Here is a 20403-nt window from a genome sequence, read left to right on the forward strand (position 1 = left end):
CCAGCCAGGGGTTTGTTTTTATCAAACCACGTGCGGATGAAAATTGGACCCCCTCGGTCACCACCAACTGTTTGGACGATTGTTTTGCGTTGCCAACACGTGGGTCCAGAATGGATCGCGCACTATCCGAGAGTGTGTCAAATGTGAGGATGATGAATAGGCGATCGTGGACCATTTGACGTTCACTCGTTAACACACAATGTCCAACCGCGGACCACCTGCTGAGAACGAGTGTCAGGTGGTGATGATCCTGCGGCGAGTGGATTCAATGAGTTATGACCTTAAATCTTACCAATACAAGCATATTTGGTTTGACTGCAATCACGCCTGATGGTAGGCCTATGTAGCATTCCATGTACAGCCTACGGACGAATGCCTAGAAGCTCCTTATTAAATCGAGGTAGGTTGGAGGTGGGTAATACGGAAATAGGCAAGTATAAATTATAGATATTCTTATAGCTGTTTTAATTTCCGTCAAGGAGCTAGATTAGTTCTATTAATATTAGCAAATTCACCGTTGTATTATAATTAGTAAACCGTACGAATTAATTTATTTTAGTCATAGCTTAAATTCATAAAATATAATATTACTGGCTTATGTAAGCTCTCGTTTTTAATTATTTTAAGAAACCTTACCAAGGATCGAAAGAATTCTCAAACGAGTTGATAAACTCATCGTTTGAATTTGAATGCGAGTCGTCAATAGTTTCGTAATTTGTCAAATCGAATTTGTCAGCCAAGAATGTGTCCGCCGCATAAGTTGTCGCCTTCTCAGTAGAGAAGAACGTATCTAATTTGTAAGCCGCTGGTTTGACAGTTGTAGAAGTGGCAAGACTTTCAGCCATCCTCGCTTCTTGCTCGCGCTTGATTTCTTCTTCAGGTCTACAGAAGGTGTCCCAGAAGTGCCACCCGTGGGGACAGATGAATATCTGTGGGTACAAGGTTCCGTGCCTCGAAATGCAAACATAGTAGTGGTTTGGGCTGCTCTCCAAAACTCCGAATTGGCCAACTTTAGTGCAGTTTGGAACGGGTTTCAGGTTGCATTGGCCGTGTTGGAGTTGAATCTGAAACATTCCATTAAACCAATTACAGTTTTCAAATATAATATAATATGTGTTGTGTAATAGTGTTCTCAGAATAAAACCCATCAACAATTAACTCTCTATATTTATAACTTTACTAGCAGACCGGTCAAGCTTCGCTTTGACTTATTGACGCACTTCTTTCCTATCCGTAGGCCTTTTTTTATTTAGGAGGAAATAGTTATGGACTCCTAATATGGAATCCTAACTCTACCCTACCCTACCCTAAAAAATAAGAACCATCCTCGTACTTTAAGAAGTATTCTACAAAAAAGAATTAGCGAAATCTGTTCAGCCGTTCTTGAGATTTGCGCTTAGCAACACATCTAGCGATTAATTTTTGTATTATAGATTATATATATTTATAAGGTTGCTTCCTTGCGTTCCTAGAGGAGAGATGGGATTATGAGAAATCCTCTAAAATTCCTCTGTTGTGTCAAAGAGCCCTCAGGGCACTTTGGGGAGTTCTCCAAGATTTATAGAGGTCTGTTGGACGCTGTCCATTTGACTAGTCTCGAGGGAATCTGTATCTACACTTACTCGAAGTATAGTATGGTAATGGTAATTCTGCGATTTTGTCTGCGTTCGTGAAAGTAATTTTTTTGAGGCTTATATTAAATATAATTAAAGTTATCGTTATCATGAGCATTAACCAAAAAGTGTCAAAATTAAACGATAAATAATAAACCCTGAATAAAAAAACAATGGCTGTCATATTTTTTTATATTCTTTCTCAATTAAAAAATAACTTTGGCTTTGACTTTTTGGTCTCTTATTTTTTTATTTTTTTTTTTAATTTTTAACAATAATGATATAAAAATGAAATACAAAACACTATAAAAAATTTTAAAAATAATCAACCCTCCCGCTGCGGGACATTTCAGTGCCCATGCAACCGGTGATCAGGTCTCCAGAGTGAGATCTATCCTCACAATACGCGCCATCTCATTTATTTATTTATTTATTTAATGTGTGGACTTAGGTATTTTTCCGAACGTAATGAAGCATGGCAAATTGATACCACTTTTTTTTAATCAGGAGACAAATCAGATCTTAATAATTATAGATAGATTACAAATTTATATTTCTTATCCGAAATAAATAACAGATGAGGCTATATATTCTTTATGCCGGATCTTAGACTATGGATATTATTAACGATGGCTTACCGAGCACTGAGCAGTCTTGGGATCATAGCCGTAGTGTCTAGGACATAGCGCCGTCCGGTGGTCTGCCGGTCTACCATCAGGCAGACCATCAGGTGGTGAGCAGAGGTGAAACTTTCTGCAGTCGTAGGCATCAGGGAAAATCCCCACCTGGAAAACGATAGTGCATCAATCACCGAGAGGTTGTAGATCCCTCCTCTGATACCCTCTCCTGACAGTATTTTCCGACTAGTTAAAGGGATCTTTAAAAAAAAATATGGTATTATTTATTGTATTATCACAACTTCAAATCCGGCCTACAATTTGGCGGTCTCCCGGGCGCAGTGGTATGCGCGGTGGATTTACAAAACGGAGTTCCTGGGTTCGATCCCCGGCTGGGCCGATTGAGGTTTCCTTAATTGGTCCAAGTCTGGCTGGTGGGAGGCTTCAGCCTTGGCTAGTTACCACCCTACCGTCAAAGACGTACCGCCAAGCGATTTAGCGTTCCGGTACGATGCCGTATAAAAACCGAAAGAAGTGTGGAATTTCATCCTCCTCCTAACAAGTTAGCCCGCTTCCATTTTGGATTGCATCATCATCAGGTGAGATTGTAGTTAAGGGCTAACTTGTAAAAAATAAAAAAATCAACTATTGATTTGAAGTGGGGATGGTTTGGCTGTCATAGGCTTTAGAATTCAACCATATTGAATAGAATAAACGATTTTCCGCTTCTCCTCGAATTAGTTATAAATACTGTGTTAGATGTGGGCACATCATATCGAGAATAGTCAAAAGAGTGAGGTCTGAACCTGTTACCTTTCAGTGTTGAGTCTGTCCCCTTACCCGTGGTTTTATTTATAAGCAAGAACAATCTTGACCAAGTTTGTTGTCGACTCTTCTCGGTTCCAAGGCGCTTTTGGAACCCTCGTAACTTAAATTTTAATATTCGACTACTTATCATCATATTACCATAACATAACCTGGCGTTTTAAAAGTGCTTGTAAACAAAGCCTACCTCAAATAAATGACTTTTGACTTTAAGGTTTTGAGACTTAAGTGAAACTTAGGTTATCGGGTTTGAAGGCAGTTGCTTGGATCCGTTCGCTGAAAATGCTTACAATAATAACAGATTCAAACTCGAAGCGTGTATCCGGTATAATCCTAATTAGAGATTTTGAAATCGGATGCAAACCTTAATTACGAAGATAATGCCAAACAACGTAGAAGATACAGACGGTTCGCGTGTACAGAACTAATCTTAATTCCATCTTGTCTTTAAACTAAAGGTCCCATTTCGAGCAACTAGGACCGTGAAATGTGAAGGCTCTTGTAAATATGGGCTAAGGACAATGATCTAACAAAACTAAAGACACGTTATATAATACGTAATGGTAAGTTTGTTTGTTTAAAGCGTAAAGGTGCTAACCTTTACTGATCACCATAATAATAGAGATACTTGTAAATCGAACCCGCTTTTTTTAGCGATCCTTATTCAATCCTTTCTATGTTTATGTTATACTAATGAACCCAAGAATTTTCATCTTTTTTAAAATCACTCAAGTCGGGGGCGATTGGGATATTGGATTATAACGCCAGAAGTAAAACTTTGAAGTGGTTGTCACTAAATTATTGTGAGCAAATCTTTGGAACTTTGAATTTGCAGCTCTTATTTCGGGAAGAGAATCAGAATTAAAGGATATCACTAGCAGAAAACACTTGAAATGAGTGGCTCAGGGTTCTATTACTAGTTAAAGTCAATATAGGTTTAATTTGCACTGGTAATGGATTGTAAAGGCTCATTGGAAAGCTATGTAGATGAATACAGTTAAGTATAGTTTACTTTTAAAGAATAAAAAAAAATACAGTTATCAGCATCAGCTTAAATACGTTAGGTACTCCTAAATCACAGAAATTTTGATCACAGGTTAATATTTTAGGATCTCCAAAAAATAAAACACGCGCGAAAAAGTTCAAGCATGTTTTTTATTCCGAAGATTTACAAAGGTTACTTTTTCTGATACTCCTACAGAAAGCTCTGCGAGTGAAACAGAGAATGAAACTTGTGAGGTTTGGCTTGTTAATTTATATTTTGATTCGAAGTTCCCTTTACAATTTTTAAACTTCTGAAATGTTGTATCTTAATGCTTTTCATATCAACGGGCTAAGGAATAAAATTTTATTACATCATGACTATCGCTTTCGCAGTGATCCCATTCTCCTTGACATTTACTTTCTGTTGGAGCCTCACGCTGCTGCTCTTCGTTTCCGATGTTACCGACACAGCTGCCTCATTGCAGACTTTTTGTTTCGAAACAAAATGTCTACTTTAAGCCAGCAATGTCGTTAAGATCCAGGACTAGAAACTGTCTTGTTCTAGCCTAAGATAGTTAGGATCTACGATTTTTTAAAACTGAGGGGAAATGTTGATATATGACGTTAAACGACCGAAAACTACTAAAGACGCTATAACTAACCGTTTCTGCGATAAATAGTTCACCCTCTTCCTTAGCGTTCAAGAGATGTTGGTAAAAAATATGACGATAAAGTATAATTGTATATTTTTATTATCATTGATACGTACAGTCGCACGTGGTTGTTGTTGTGTGTTGACGAGCCAAAGATAATAATCGACGATCATTACAATAATAATACTTGGAGAGTATTTAAATCTATGTAATAAATCGCACTGTTAACCAATTTTGGACATTTCTACATTCCAGATTTATTCTATCTGATGTACCTCCATGGCTTTTATTTCTTTTCAAACTTGCTCTCTGACTGCAGACAGGAGGTTGCCCCGGTTTTCTCTTAGACCCAAAGACTTCTTGTTTCTTACGTCAACTCTCACGAAGGACTCTTGTACCACTGCTCACACCCAGACGTGGGCTTTTTAACTCACGATCTCGGGGGCGTTCGGACTGATACACTCAGGTCAAAACACCCTTCCCGAACGGCCCTCTATGCCGAGGTGGTCCGAGTCTCAGAGGAGACGCCCTTAGAGAGTCGTTCCCTGCTTCTGCCTTCGGTCCCCATCAGGTGCTTCTGCGCTCGCCCAAACCCCCCGGTGACGCCGCTGAGGTCCCATAAGGAGCCTATGGCACTTACATATTCAGAAAAAAAAACCACTGCTCAGTGGTAATATGATATCACCAACTTTTTGTCGATCGACAAACCGTTTATGTATTCTGCAGCTAAATACACCGTTGTATTTTGTAAACAATAGCTGTACTTAGATCACGACTTGTTTATGGATAGAATCAACAGATAATGTCGGATCTGGGTATTTTTATATGCCTATTTTTATAATAAATATAAATAATAGACTAAGGTCATGGCTGTATTGATTCCCACGGCATAAAGTCGTCGCTAGATCGTAGAGTAGATTTGAGAACAAAACGTACTGTCAGAGCGTACGGTTGTCTACAACATATCGCTGGATTATTTAGCCTTTGTTTCTCCAGTATTTTCTTTAATATTGAATTTGGACTTAAGTAAGCTTTGTTTCTCTAGTATTTATTATCTTGGACTTCTCTTTTCATTCATTTTATTCCAAATTAATTTAACCTTGTTTCTTTAGTATTCCTTTTGGATGTGTATTTTTTATATTAACAGAATCGATATATCCCTTATGACGAGTATGTATAGGCGAGTATATTAATTCCAAATTAAATATAAAAAAATACAAGTCTGTTTTGCTTCTCACTCTATAGCTACACATTGTAGGGTAGGGTAGGGTAGGATAGGGTAGGATAGGGTAGGAGTAGGAAGGGGTAGGGGAAGGGGTATTTACGGGTAGGGTAGGGTAGGGGTAGGGGTAGGGTAGGGGTAGGGGTAGGGTAGGGGCTGGGTAGGGTAGGGGCTGGGTAGGGTAGGGGCTGGGTAGGCGTAGGGTAGCGGTAGGGTAGGGGTAGAGTAAGGGTAGGGTAGGGTAGGCGTAGGGTAAGGGTAGGATAGGGGTAGGGTAGAGTAGGGTAGGGGTAGAGTAGGCGTAGGAGTAGGTTAGTGTAGGGAAAAAGTGCACAAAAGTTGCCACAAAGTGAAGCTTGACCGGGACCGCTAGTATTTTATACTTTTAGTTTCAGACACTATTAATAGATGGTACCTACCTGTTCGCAAACGTGTCGATATTGTTGAGTTTCAGCATCGCACTCTGGCACCGCCTCTGTGGAGCACTGCTTCAAATGCGCGTTGCAAGTCTGTCCCTCAGTACACTGCTGAAGAGGGACCTGAAAAGATATTGAAAGTTATTAATTTAACTGCCTTCTAGCAGTGGCGTAGAGGAGCCCTGTATCAACTAATGTTGATACAGGGCTCCTCTACTTGACCCCAAGGTACGGCGACCAAGGTTAGTTATGACGATGAAAATGATGACGAGTGGTCAATAAAGAATTTTTATTTTTTTGTAGCGATGAGGTGAGTCTAAACTCCATATTGTCTCTCTTATAAAAGGGGAGGCCTTGCCTTAGGCTGATAAAAATGATAATGATGAATAAATTTCAGTAGTCATCATTACCAACATATTAGAGTTGATAAAAATATAAGTAGAAAATATATAAGTGTTATATTTGAAGTGTTTTGCCATTTTGCTCCAATTCCGTATAATTATCGCGTGGAGATAACGAAGCTGCTCTTTTGATGCGAATGCTCTAAGCCTCGAGATATTTCTAAAGAATCATGCTGATAGTTGGGTTTTTTTATTACTAGGTTTTTATTTTCTACTGGTACTTAGAAAAAAAATGTTTTTAATTAACGTTTTGATACTTTTATCGTACTCTGTATTTAGTTTACACATTCGCGTGAGAATTTTTTTGGCCGATTTGAAAAAGGGTTCTGTGATCCTGTATGTATGTATGTATGTCCACGGTTATCTTAAAACTGATGACATTTTTATCGTCTAAATTATATTCATAACAATATGATGACGTTTTTGGTGCGGTTGGTAATCAATAAAATAAGCCTTTTGAAAAAAATACAAAGGATTCACAGTTTGAGTCATCGTTATCAACCCATATTCAGTTCACTACTGAGCTCGAGTCTCCTCTCAGTTTGAGTCATACTAGGATTATACATTTTTAAATTAGCTAAGCAGATATATTGATAATGAAGATGATTAAACTTTAAGAAATCAAATAACACGTGTCTCAAACGGTGTTGGAAAAACATCGTAAGGAAACCTGGATACCTGAAAATTTTACTACTATTACTATATTATTAGACTAACTCCCTATAATTAATTATCTCTCTATCTTAAACCCTCTCCTTCTGAGAGAAGACTCTCGCTCAATAATGAGCTGAAAATAGGCGAATTCGGATAATACGCAGATGAAACTCGAGCTCCGCTAGATCATTGTATAAACTGTGACTTTACCTTGAGCCATCCTCCCGGCAATGGTATGCAAGTGACGGCATGGGTGCAGTTCTGACAAGTCATCCCGGGGCCGGTGCAGACCCCCTCGATGTCCAGCTCGCCCTCCCCCAGGGAGGTACCCAGGGGCACCGCAGCCATGCGGTTACCCGACACTATGCCCTTCATGTCGTACGAAGTCGATTGCTGCAATCAAAATTAAAAGAGACCGTCCACAATTCTAGGCCCAGGGCATGTTGTGATACGTCGATTCTCATTCTACAATCGAAAACGCTTCGATAGTTAAAATAAAATTGAAAATTTTGAAAAACCCCTGAAGGCCATGAAATTTTTAATTACACACTCGATGAAGTCATCAATATCATCTTTCAGTGCGCTTTCATTTGAAACCCAACTGGAGTATATTTGCAGACATTCGGTTAGTCTTCCCCACTTTCAACTCCCAGAACTCTTAAACGGCTCAACCGATTTTCATCAAACATATATAAGAACACTCGCACATAAGTCACCTTTCATACAAAAAAAACACTAAATTGAAATCGCATCATCCTTTCGGGAGATATGGTGCTACAGGCGCCTCTTTTTGCGTCGAGGGTTAAAATGTACAGGATTGACAATCGTTATCGACAGGTCACGTGATCAAGTTATCGATTGAATCTGTCATTCTCATACATTTTTTAAGTTTTCGAAGCGTTAGCTTATGTAGAAAGATAACCGATAGATTTGATGAACGAAATAAATGTACTTATTAGTTTTAGAGTGGTTTAATTTCAGTTTGATTGACAGTTGCATAATCAAGGTATAGGCCTAAGTTCTTTAGAAAATGCATGATTTGAGCAAAAACGCACACATTTAAAAAAATATTAACAATTGTGAATTATAATTATTTGACGATTTGGATCTTTCGCCATTTTTGTTCCGTAAACTGCCTTAGGCATAAAATTTACCTAAAAAAAAGTTTGTTTTGCTTGTTCAGTAGTTTTTGTTTTTGCTACGGTAGAAAATTAATTCGAATATGGAACGTGCTGACGTTGGTTTTTTTTTTGAAAAAATGTGTACTCTACCGATTTTTTTTTAAATTTATATTTCATTAAATAAAATACTTACAATGGCATTGCATCCAAACACAAAAATTAAGAAACACCTCAACAACATTTTTAGCGAACTATCTCGTTTCAATATTAATAAGTACTAATTCGTCAATCTACTATTTCGGAGGTCTTCCCTCTTGACCTCTGTTATCAATAACTCTAAATATAGATAACTACTACAATATTATGAATAGCAAACTCTTAAATTAAAATATAAAAAAAAAATCTTCCTCGATAATAACTAAGTAAAACAATCTAAAATACAATATTTGTGATTTTAATGATTTTTTTGATGTTTTGTTAGATTGCGAATATATCATATAATTGATTGATCGATCGATATCAACCCATATTCGGCTCACTGCTGAGCTCGAGACTCCTCTTAAAATGGCAGGGGTAAGGCCAATAGTCCACCACGCTGGCCCAATGCGGATTGGCAGACTTCACACACGCAGAGAATTAAGAAAATTCTCTGGTATGCAGGTTTCCTCACGGTGTTTTCCTTCACCGTTTGAGGCTATCATATAATGTATAGGATATATTATATAATTACGAATGTATATCGCCAAATTACCGAAATTATTCTAATTTAATTTTCACAATACGAGTAAAATTATAAGTTCAAGGTGGGAGTACCTAGGTACAGTCAGTCTCTGAATATTTTAAACTAGCTGACGCCACGCGGTTTCACCCGCGTGGCTCTCGTTCCCGTAGAAGTACGGGGATAATATATAGCTTATAGCCTTTCTCGATAAAGGGACTATCTAACACTGAAAGAATTTTTCAAATCGGACCAGTAATTCCTGACATTAGCGCGTTCAATCAAACAAACAAACAAACTCTGCAGCTTTATAATATTAGTATAGATATCATGGGTACGGTTATATACGGTATATCAGATAGCATGGGTCGGTGACAATTGAGACGTTCATAATACGTACTATTATCGTGAATCACGGCAAACTTTCTAGAGTGATACGAACTGTCACCGTACTCATGCTATCTGAAAAACACTTTAAGCCACTATTCAGTAAGTGATTACGATATTTGCCTTATAATTTTATTAAACGCCTGTATAAAACAATGGAGCAAATTTGAAATTCATAAAATTGTATAAAACTTTTCGCACAGGATACAATATTTTAGGAATTCTATGAAGCTTCTTTCATCTCCTAATTAAAACATTGGAATTTTTATAGCGCTTTGCACAAAGGCGAAGTTTTACAAGTTTTACAAATTTTCAAGTTTCTTTTAAAAGTGGAATAATAGTTAGAAAGAGGTCGAACTGTTAACAGAGAAAAGAATTGGCTCCAAACTTGGGCTTCACCTTGCAAAAAACAAACAACTCGCATTACAAGTACCTACGTATAACTAACTAATGTAGTTTAGGTTACCATTCTTTGCAGAATATTTCGAGGACTTTAAACATAATCTTTATATCATCATCATTATCATATCAGCCGATGGACGTCCACTACAAGGACCTTTTGTAGGGACTTCCAAACATCACGATACTGAGCTACCTGCATCCAGCGAATCCCTGCGACTCGCTTGATGTCGTCAGTCCACCTGGTGCGGGGTCGCCATTCCAGCACTTTGGGACCCCAAAGGCTCTTCGAACTATGTGCCCCGCCCATTGCCACTTCAGCTTCGCAACTCGTTGAGCTATGTCGGTGACTTTGGTTCTTCTGTGGATATGCTCATTTCTGATTCGATCACGCAGAGATACTCCTGACATAGCTCGTTCCATCGCCCGTTGTGTGACTCTGAGCACTTTGAGCCTTCTTATGAGGCCCATAGTTAGCGACTAAGTCTTGGAACCATAGGTCATCACTGGCAACACGCCAGTAATCTATATACTCTATACTAAAATAAAAATACTTTCTCTCCGAAATTACTGGGCCGATTTTAAACAATTTTTTCATTAATAGGAAGCTAGTAACAAAAGCTATAATTTATCTCCATATTCTTACAGTAACGGTAACTACGCGAGTGAAACTGCGGGGTGTTTGCTAGTTTTTCATAGTTTTGTATGTAAATAGAAAATTATTATCGTAACAAAAATTTTAAAAATGTTGACTATTTTTTGTGTAAAAAACAAACTTATACATTGAATATGCCACAACAACCAACTTTTGGGTGTTCAAAAAATTTTTCTTCACTTTCCCCATATTAATATCCCACTGCAGTGCTAGGCTTCTATCCGTACAGAAGAGGGGTATTTGGATTTCAATCGACCGAACCGATTTGACTGGAATTTGGATTGAAAATACAATACATTGCATACCTGGATTATAGGTAAATTTTTAACCCGGTAAAATCTATGCACCCATGCGTGCGTAAATTTGCCGTGGATTTGTGAAAATCTGAATTTTACGCGAACCTCCAACGCGAAAATAATTACACAGTAAGACAGACAGACTTTACATTTATAATATTAGTATGGATTTGGATTTTGTATCTAATAGGTACGAGATTTAATAAAAAATTTCTAAACAAACTAGGTGGTATTGTCCCACATTTTTGTTCCTTAAACGTGGAGTTTGCACAAAAAGGTTTCATGTTTCGTGAAAGGTCCTCAAAGAGCTCCCTTCTAACTTTCTTTAGGTAGTTGTTAATAAACAATGTTTAAAAGGGCCTCGTAAACTGTTCCCTCCTCCCGACTAGGTGCTAATCATCGTTTCGCTCTCACTTTACGCGTTCCGCTATTTGGAACAAGGAATTGCTTCAGATTTTTGTTTTTTTTTTAAGATTCCATGATTGCTGTAGACTTCTTTTTATTCTTTACAAGTTAGCCGTTTACTATAATCTCACCTCAGTCACTACATCGTCTTACATCGTATTTTCGTTTTTGTAATCATCTAACTTTGTGTTTTCAACAATTTTTTTTTTATTTGTTTTTTGTATTCAACGAAATGACACATATAAACGTCATTTTACGTAATGTAACATTGGTCTAGTAGTGGTAATAATAGGTAGTAACGTTATTTTAAGGAAAAACTGATATTTACGTAATTTTGTTGAAATATTCATGTTAGACAATTGTTAAAACAAAAGATCGTCGCCACTTGATGTCAAATGACATATTTAAGGTAATTTCATGGAAATAACTATATTAGATGATCACATAAACGAAAATACGACAAAAATCGGTGTAGTGACTCGCTGTTTGAATTGTGCACTGGGATACATAATATGACCGCTGATGGTAAGTGACGATGCAATCAAAGATGGAAGCGGGCTAACTTGTTAGGTGTAGGATGAAAATCCACATGTATTTCGGTTTGTACGCGACAAAGCCTCCCACCAGCCAAATGACTGATGATGATGAAAGATTTCTTAATGGCGGCAGTTTTGTTGAGTTCCTTGCATGCCCTGTGGATTAAAACTCTGCTTAAAGAAGATAGTTTTTCTATTTTCCTGTCAGGTAGGCTATATGGCTGGTAAACTAGTTATTTCAATAGATTCTTAGATGAAGATGAAATTTGGCAGGAAGGTCGTTTGTAGTTAGTAGACGTACGCTATGATCGGATGTTGCGACAGGACCGGATTAAGGAGGTCTAATGGCAGACGAAGTCGCGGGCGTCCGCTAGTATATTATACCCGTAAAGGCTCATAAAATTTATTGACTCTCCATTAACACGACCAAAGCCGCGAACAAAAGCTTGTAAACAATATAAAAATAGTAATCCGCGAATGGAAAATCTTTATTTAAGTTAATAACGTTAAAGCAAAGTGTATCAACAGAAACCAATTACGATCCGCTCGTAAATTTCCTTGTTGACGTAAAATGGAGTCGATTCACGAAATGAACCGGGGCATACTTGTACCATTAATTATTTATACGAGAACGAATCGATTTAGTATCAAAATACTACTTACATCAGAATGAGTACCGAGAGACACTATCGAATGTACTGTAACAATGGGGATGAAGACTAGCTTTGAATATATTGATTTTTATGAGACATTCGGGTAAATAAGATCAATTATTACCTATTAACTAATTAATATGCAAAAAAACAAAGATTGACTAGATTGTTGCAAAATAAATAAGATTATAAAATTTAAAAATCTTCTAAAATTATTTTATCTAATTATATTAACGTAATTAGATAAACATTCATACATGTGATTACGTGACAATTTTTAATAAATAACAAACAAATTGTAATTTTGTTTGAACGCTCATACAAATCTTACGATCAACGAATCAACGACGTCATTAATTCGTGCCATTTTGTACGTTTTTCAGCGTTCCATGACAGTGCCGCAAATCTGACCCTTTAAATCCCTGTAGCTCCGAAAGTAATGATAGTAGATGCCCTGCTACTTTTACAAAATTGCTTTACTATTAGCATACTCATCATTTATATACAATTCAAAAAATTGTCATCATCCCTATTTACTCAAATTGCAACTCAAATAGCAGAGTTGAGTAAATTAACAATGACACGTACAAGCAACGAGGCATTCTATTGATAAAATCATTTTCAAAATCGGTTCCGTAGTTTCAAAAATTACTCCCTACAAGCTCACAACTTTTACCTTTTTACGAGTATAATATTAGTTTAAATATATTCCGGGAAGTGGTAAGATAACAGACCAAGCGAGCTTGTGTATAAATTGAAGATTTCGGTAAAACTGTTTCTTCAGTTTTATGAGGGCTTTTAACTAATGAGAACACACATTCGATATTAGTTAGGTTTGTGGGTACACGTTTATGTTTTTAAAGTCAGTTGAATTTTTTAAAATAAAATAACGAATCAATTTATCTCGCAAGATTAGAGTTACGCATACAAGGAAAGTCAAATTTAAGGTTGTTTTAAACATCGATCGTAGATCGTTAGATGGGCCTCAACGCGTTGCGGAATTGTCATGGGTTTCGCACATTGAGTACGTCATCACTTGTAACACATTTTTCTTTATTTATGTTGTGGCTTGTGTATTTACACTTTCAAAATGAACACGAAAGCCTAATTAAGAGGGATTAAAATGAAAAAAAAAAACAGTGAATATTTTTTAAGCCCACGTCCACTTACAGCATGCGCTTGTTACGTACTAAGATAAGATGTGCGTACACGTCATTGCACGCACCTCCAACTTTTCAGTTGTGTGCATTTTAAGAAATTAAATATCACGTGTCTCAAACGGTGAAGGAAAACATCGCGAGGAAACCTGCATACCTGAGAATTTTATTAATTCTCTGCATGTGTGAAGTCTGCCAATCCGCATTGGGCCAGCGTGGTGGACTATTGGCCTAATCCCTCTCATTCTGAGAGGAGACACGAGCTCAGCAGTGAGCCGAATGTGGGTTGATGACGACGACGACGACACGTCTTTCGGTAATGACATAAAATTGTGCGCTCTTTAGTACGGAGGGGCCCATCTAAAGATTTATATCGATGGTATTAAAAACATCGTGTCTACAGTCCGCATTGCTGCATCACGTCGCAGGTAGAGCTAGACAGATATACGAGCATCTCGCGGAGATAGATGCAGCATCTGCTGCCAAAAACCTTTTCATTTTAAATTGATTCCGCTTATAAAGAATTCGAGAACGATTCGGTTCATTTGGCGAACAATTTACTTGTTTTATGAAAATGTATGTGTTACACCCAAAGTGATTAATTTGGATATTGTGTATACTATCTACTTCTTGTTAATATGAGAGAAAATAATTCAAAACGAATCTATTGTTAACCGACTTCAAAAATAGGAGAAGTTTCTTATTCGACGCGTATGTTTTTTTTTCATTTATTTTTTAATGTTTGTTACCTCATAACTTCTTCATTTATTAACCAATTTTGAAAATTATTTTTTTGTTTGAAAGAGTATACTTCCAGATTTATCTCATTTAATTTTTCTGAAAATCGGTTTAGTCGTTTTGTGTTACAATCAAAATAAGTGAAATACGTTTTTGAAGTCGGTTCTATTTTTATGTTAAAAATATTATATTTTTATTTAACAACAAGCTAGCTCTTGACTGCGATATCACTTGATGTTAAGTGACAAATGCGAACACTTTACAGTCTACAGTCTTAGAATGTAAGATTTAGATGGAAGCGGTTGGAAAATTTATGTGAGTTAAACCAAAAAAAAATATTTATACTTACTGGCTTTGAATAATTTTAATAAATATATTTTGAATTTTTTGAATATAGAAGAAGCTGTTATACAGCAGCTAAAGAGTAGGTACAAACGCAGTACATCCGCAGTGGCACAGCACGTAGAGCCGTGGCCGCGCGCCAAGCCGCGAGCGCGATAACGCGATTCATTTCACGAGTGGCTTGATTGAGTTGCATCACTCGGATTATACGAGTGCCTCTTCTTCCGTACATGCATTCATGTTCGTGGTCATCTTATTACTCTAGATCATCTTGGCCCACCAGGCCAGGCCTCTATAGTTTTAGGAAGCGGATATGGAGATTTGACCCTCCACGCTGCTTCTATCTCGGGATTAGTGTGCTTACGTTAAAGGAGGTCCATTTCAGATCCATTTTAAAAATACAAGGATCTTATTAAAATTTATTAAATGTAACGAAATAAAAAGAAATAAATAAAATTAAAACCCAAGTTTTTGAGTTATATCAAGATGGCGCCCCTATAGCAACTATGATATGACAATTGACAGCAAACATCAAATCGATTACTGCATTGAAAACGTCATCAAATTGCCATAGTGTTGTATTTCTTGGAAGATAATGAATATTATTTCGAAAGAATTAAAGTAAATTCGTAGATTTGTGTTATCAAAAATAGTTAAAATAAAATATTTTCTTTTATTTCCGCTAGGGTACAATGACTGGACCTGGGCTCCATACAATTTTGGACCAAATCCTTTACTCTAACGTTTCTAATATGAACAGCGAAGATGGGGAATGCCCTTCCAGCTTCTGTTTCCTAACTCTTATGATTTGTGCGCCTTCCAAACACGCTCCAACCTAGACCTCATCATTGCTTTCCGCCAGGCATGATTGTAGTCAAGCGCAAATGTATCAATACTTATAATAAATCTGTAGAGAGGTCAATTCTGTACATGAAATATATTTCCAAAATAACTATCAGGGGGTGATTAGTGATCGATACTGATGCCAAAAATGCAATTAGTAAAATTTTTGTCTGTCTGTCTGTCTGTCTGTATGTTCTTTATAGAAACAGAAACTACTGGACGGATTTTAACGAAACTTGGTACAATTATTCTACATACTCCTGGGCAGGTTATAGTATACTTTTCATTACGCTACGATCAATAGGAGCAGAGCAGTGAAGAGAAATATTGAGAAAACGGGAGAAGTTACTCAATTTTTTAAGCTTTCGTCGCATGTACAGCCTTAATGGTTAAAGCTACATAGAAATCATGTATGACGGAAATGTTCTCCTTAAAATTATCTATAAAAACACAAAGCATATATATGTCTATCTTTTATGGTTGACTCACAATAACACGTGTAACTCCCGATAGCTTAGCAGTTTGGAGCTTTCTAATTATAAATTATATTTGTCAACTCTTATGTTTATAACACTCATCACTCATCCCTAACTAAAAAAGTTGACATTATTACCTATTCAATAAAAAAAGAATCATAAAAATCGGTAAAGAAACACAAAAGTTATACAAGAAATACGCTAAGCCATCGCGCGTGAATACTAATTCATGCTCGACGCGACTCGCGGGGGGGGATAAATAAAGAAGTGCAGCCTTAATGTGTAGGGTAGGGTAGGGTAGGGTAGGGGTAGTGTAGGGCAGGGGTAGGGTAGGGGTAGGGTAGTGGTAGGGTAGGGTTGGGATAGGGTAGGGTAGGATAGGGGTAGTTGAAAGTTTACAACGACTTTCACGCGGACGAAGTCGCGGGCGTCCGCTAGTTAGGAATAAAATAAAAATCTAGGATTGGAACTAAGGGTCCGTCCAGGGTGAAACAGACAACCAACCAACAAAACATCCTTCTTGGTTTATAGATTTTGAATTCTATTTTTTTAATGAGTTAAGTCTTAAATTCTGCAGAACATGGAGTTAGTAAAACCAATACAAAATACGAAATCCTTTTTAACTTCATTTCCATAGGATTACCAGTTCCATATTTATTTATTTACTTTTCATTTTCGTTGAGGGACTTCGCTAAGGAATGTGGTAGGGTTGTCAACCATAGTATAAATAGCAGTACATTAAAATGTATTGTAGCTAAATAAATAAATTAAATATACTTACACAATATACACTATATGCTCTCCCTTTAAACATACGGCAATCAAAGACACTGGACATTTATAAAAATGCCGTAAAGACTCATTATCTGGTGCAGTAAAGACGATCTGTATATATTATTTCTTTTCAATATAAGGTATTTATTAGTATATTTTGATATGTATTTTATTCATTATTGTAGGTATTTGTGTAATATTGTTTATGTATTAGGATGTAAATTATTTGTATGTATGTGTATTACTAATACTATGGTTATTTTTGTTTTACGCCACCTGCTGATGTCCTTAAGTTTTCCTAAAACGAAGGTTGCCTGGAAGAAATCGCTACTTAGCGATAAGGCCGCCTTTTGTATGCTGATCTCTTCCTAATTTGTTTTTTATTTCACTTGTTTTTGTCTTTGTGGTGTGCAAATAAAGTATATTTATCTTATTTATCTTATCTTATACACAAATTAAGCGTGCAACCTGTGTTGAGGATACCAAGATAGCTGATTTTATCAATTATTTTATATACTACATAATATAAATACTTATATAATGTATAAATACACCCAAATACTGAAAAACACCCAAACTCATTACACATATTTTTTCCAGCAGGGTCACTACCCACTACGACACGAGGCCGTCAAGCCTACTAGTATAGTATCACACATAGTCAACGATATTTTATACTAAAGATATAAGATATAAGAGGCGGTCATATAATGTGCACAATTGTCTTAACTTCATTTCGCTTCAGTCGCTTATTATACAATGAAAGTTATTTAAACACATAATACCAAAATATTGTCTACAATGTGGAGTTTTGTGTTTAGGAAGTGTAAAAACTACCACACAGACACGACAGAGTCACGTGATCGTTTCTTATTGGTCGAGCGCGGCCACGTCCGGCATAGTGAAAACCTTTTACGGTATTATTTATATAAGCAGTAAATAATTAAAACCCAATTACATGAAAACCTGATTCTAATATTTTCACAACAATTAACGTAGATTATGCTAACCGATTAAACTCACTCGCCAATATATACATAAATATATAAAGTAAGTAAACACAAAATTGTGCATGTGTGCAATTACATATCTAAAGTATAAAATAATCATTGCACATGGTGATAATATTTGACTTTTACTTAAAGGTTATCAGATGTTAATGATGACCAAAACTTACCGCTTAACGTGCTCTCAGAGATACGGTTGTATTGTACCATCAATTTGACAAATTATGCGCTTTTAATTATTGAGAAATGCATAAAAAAATGTGTCCAAAGCTGCGTAGGCAACTGGTATTGATGGATAGTTATTTCTTTTTATGTGTTTGTTTTTTATTTTACAGTTTTTGTAAGTATATTTCGTCGAAGTAATATTGGCAACCCTAGTTGTAGGCACAAATTCTTTTGATCCACCGCGCCTATTGAAGCCACCGTTCGTATAGAATTTATTTGTAATGTAAAGTCACTTTTGTGTTAGTTAACAAGATATCGCCGCCGGCGCCGTACGTTGAATGGTTGTATTATCAATTTGATTTAAAATTAATTATTTTAAATCTAATCTAACGGCCTCCGTGGCGCAGTGGTATGCGTGGTGGATTTACAAAACAGAGGTCCTGGGTTCGATCCCCGCGCAGGGCAGATTGATTGGCATCGACCGTGGCTAGTTACCACCCTATCGGCAAAGACGTACCGCCAACGACGTAGCGTTCCGGTATGATGCCGTGTAGAAACCGAAAGTGGTGTGGATTTTCATCCTTCCCGTAACAAGTTAGCCCGCTTCCATCTAAGACTACATCGTCATAAGTGACGATGTAGTCTTATGGTATATGGTAGATATAGAGATAGTAGTCAAGGCCTAACTTGTAAAGAAAAAAAAAACTCCATTTTTTACACAAACTCCGAGCAATTACGTGATAAAATTTCCCTAAAAAAGTGGTAAAAAGCGCTGGTAAAAACAACTTGTGTTTTAGAGTTCCCCACGACCGCACAGTAGGTGCTAACCGCGCGTCGAGTGGTGACAGTTCGCTCTAACTTTTAAACATAGTGTATGCAGTAGTTGCGGTTACACTGTTTTTTAGTTCCAAAAATGTGGTAAACTTTACTTATTTTGTGTAGAGCTTGGCAAACGTTAACTCAACCTCACTAACATGGTACCTCGTGACTTTTTCAGTTTGAGACTTTATTAATCACTAGTGGACGCCCGCGACTACGTCCGCGTGGAATTCCCGCGGGAACCATGGATTTTCCGTAATGAAAAGTAGCGTATATGTTAATCTAGGGTAAAATCTATTTCCATTCCAAATTTCAGCCAAATCGCTTCAGAAGCAGCAGCGTAAAAGAGGAACAAACATATTTACACACTTACCCACAAACTTTCGCCTTTATAATACTAGTGTAAAGTGTGATAATATTAGTGTGATTAAAGTTTTCTTGTAACACTTTTAACCTAAATTATAACACACATCATGCAACATAGCAAACAGCTATGTTGCATGATGTCCACAATCCATTAGTAGTTAGGAATATAGAATTAAAAGTGATTTAACTTAATATTAGTAGTAAAAATATTATTTAAGATAGTATTAGTGTTAGTCATATCTAGAATTGAATAGAAATAAGGTACAGTAAATAAATAGAGAATTAGGTTAGGCCAGTTTTTTTATCATTGTATATTTAAGAATGTTTTCTTTTTGGACTTCTGTCAGGAAGTACTTATATTGCCTAAAGAAGTACTACTTAAGAGTAATACTGCCGATAAGCAGCATTACTGAGTTTTGGTCTGAGAGATATGGTTAAATGTAAAGGTAAAAACTCATTAAAGTCACCTCTCACCTGCTGGTAAGTGATGATGTAATTTAAGATGAAAGGAGGTTCTTGCTAAATCGCTTGGCGGTATGTCTTTGCCGGAGGGTGGTAACTAACCACGGTCTAAGCCTCCCGCCAGTCAGCCATTTATTGATGACTTTCCTTTAATTTACTTATGACTGCTATTTACATCATCACTTTGACAGTACAATGATGACTGCATATAAACATTACTCACCAGGAATCCAGGCGGTACATCCATAATGAGCCATAACCTTAATGGGTCCCATGTGGCACACAGGATATTCACCGCGTCAAGTTATATGACATAGTTACACGCAAGACGCAATGCGTCAAATGCAGTAATACGCCTGGGATAATATTAGTATGCATTATGCTCATAAGAGCGGCTTATTGATATAAGATATTACTGGAATTCTGTAGGATGCTACTAGTATGTGCGTTGATAGTAATATTCTGTTTGTATAATGGTAGAGAGGCCCTACCACGAACATAATGTCGATATAATTCAAATACGCATAAAATGGGAAAGCCTTTCAGGTCTGTGATCTCTCGGTTAATTACTTCCTCTGGGTTGAACACTGAATATACTTAGTAACACGCACTACTGTAGCAACCAAGTGCAACTGCCTTCCTCTCGTCCGAGGCTTGTATTTATAGACTAATCTATTGAGAGCCTAGGCTGTTGACATA

The 20403-nt window shown here is 36.8% G+C and overlaps 1 protein-coding gene across 1 annotated transcript; it reads right to left on the minus strand.

The window, feature by feature from the left end:
* Positions 1 to 470: 470 nt before the first annotated feature.
* On the minus strand, positions 471 to 19951 carry LOC112056428 (uncharacterized). The gene is made up of 5 exons (XM_052884408.1): positions 19928 to 19951; positions 7596 to 7778; positions 6334 to 6453; positions 2252 to 2398; positions 471 to 1064 (listed from the first exon to the last, which is right to left on the minus strand). Exons 1-5 carry the CDS (start codon positions 19949 to 19951, stop codon positions 633 to 635), a joined length of 906 nt encoding a protein of 301 aa, XP_052740368.1. The 3' UTR covers positions 471 to 632.
* Positions 19952 to 20403: the final 452 nt, after the last annotated feature.

The sequence above is a fragment of the Bicyclus anynana genome, chromosome 11, assembly GCF_947172395.1.
Source record: "Bicyclus anynana chromosome 11, ilBicAnyn1.1, whole genome shotgun sequence".
NCBI classification, from domain to species: Eukaryota; Metazoa; Arthropoda; class Insecta; order Lepidoptera; family Nymphalidae; genus Bicyclus; species Bicyclus anynana.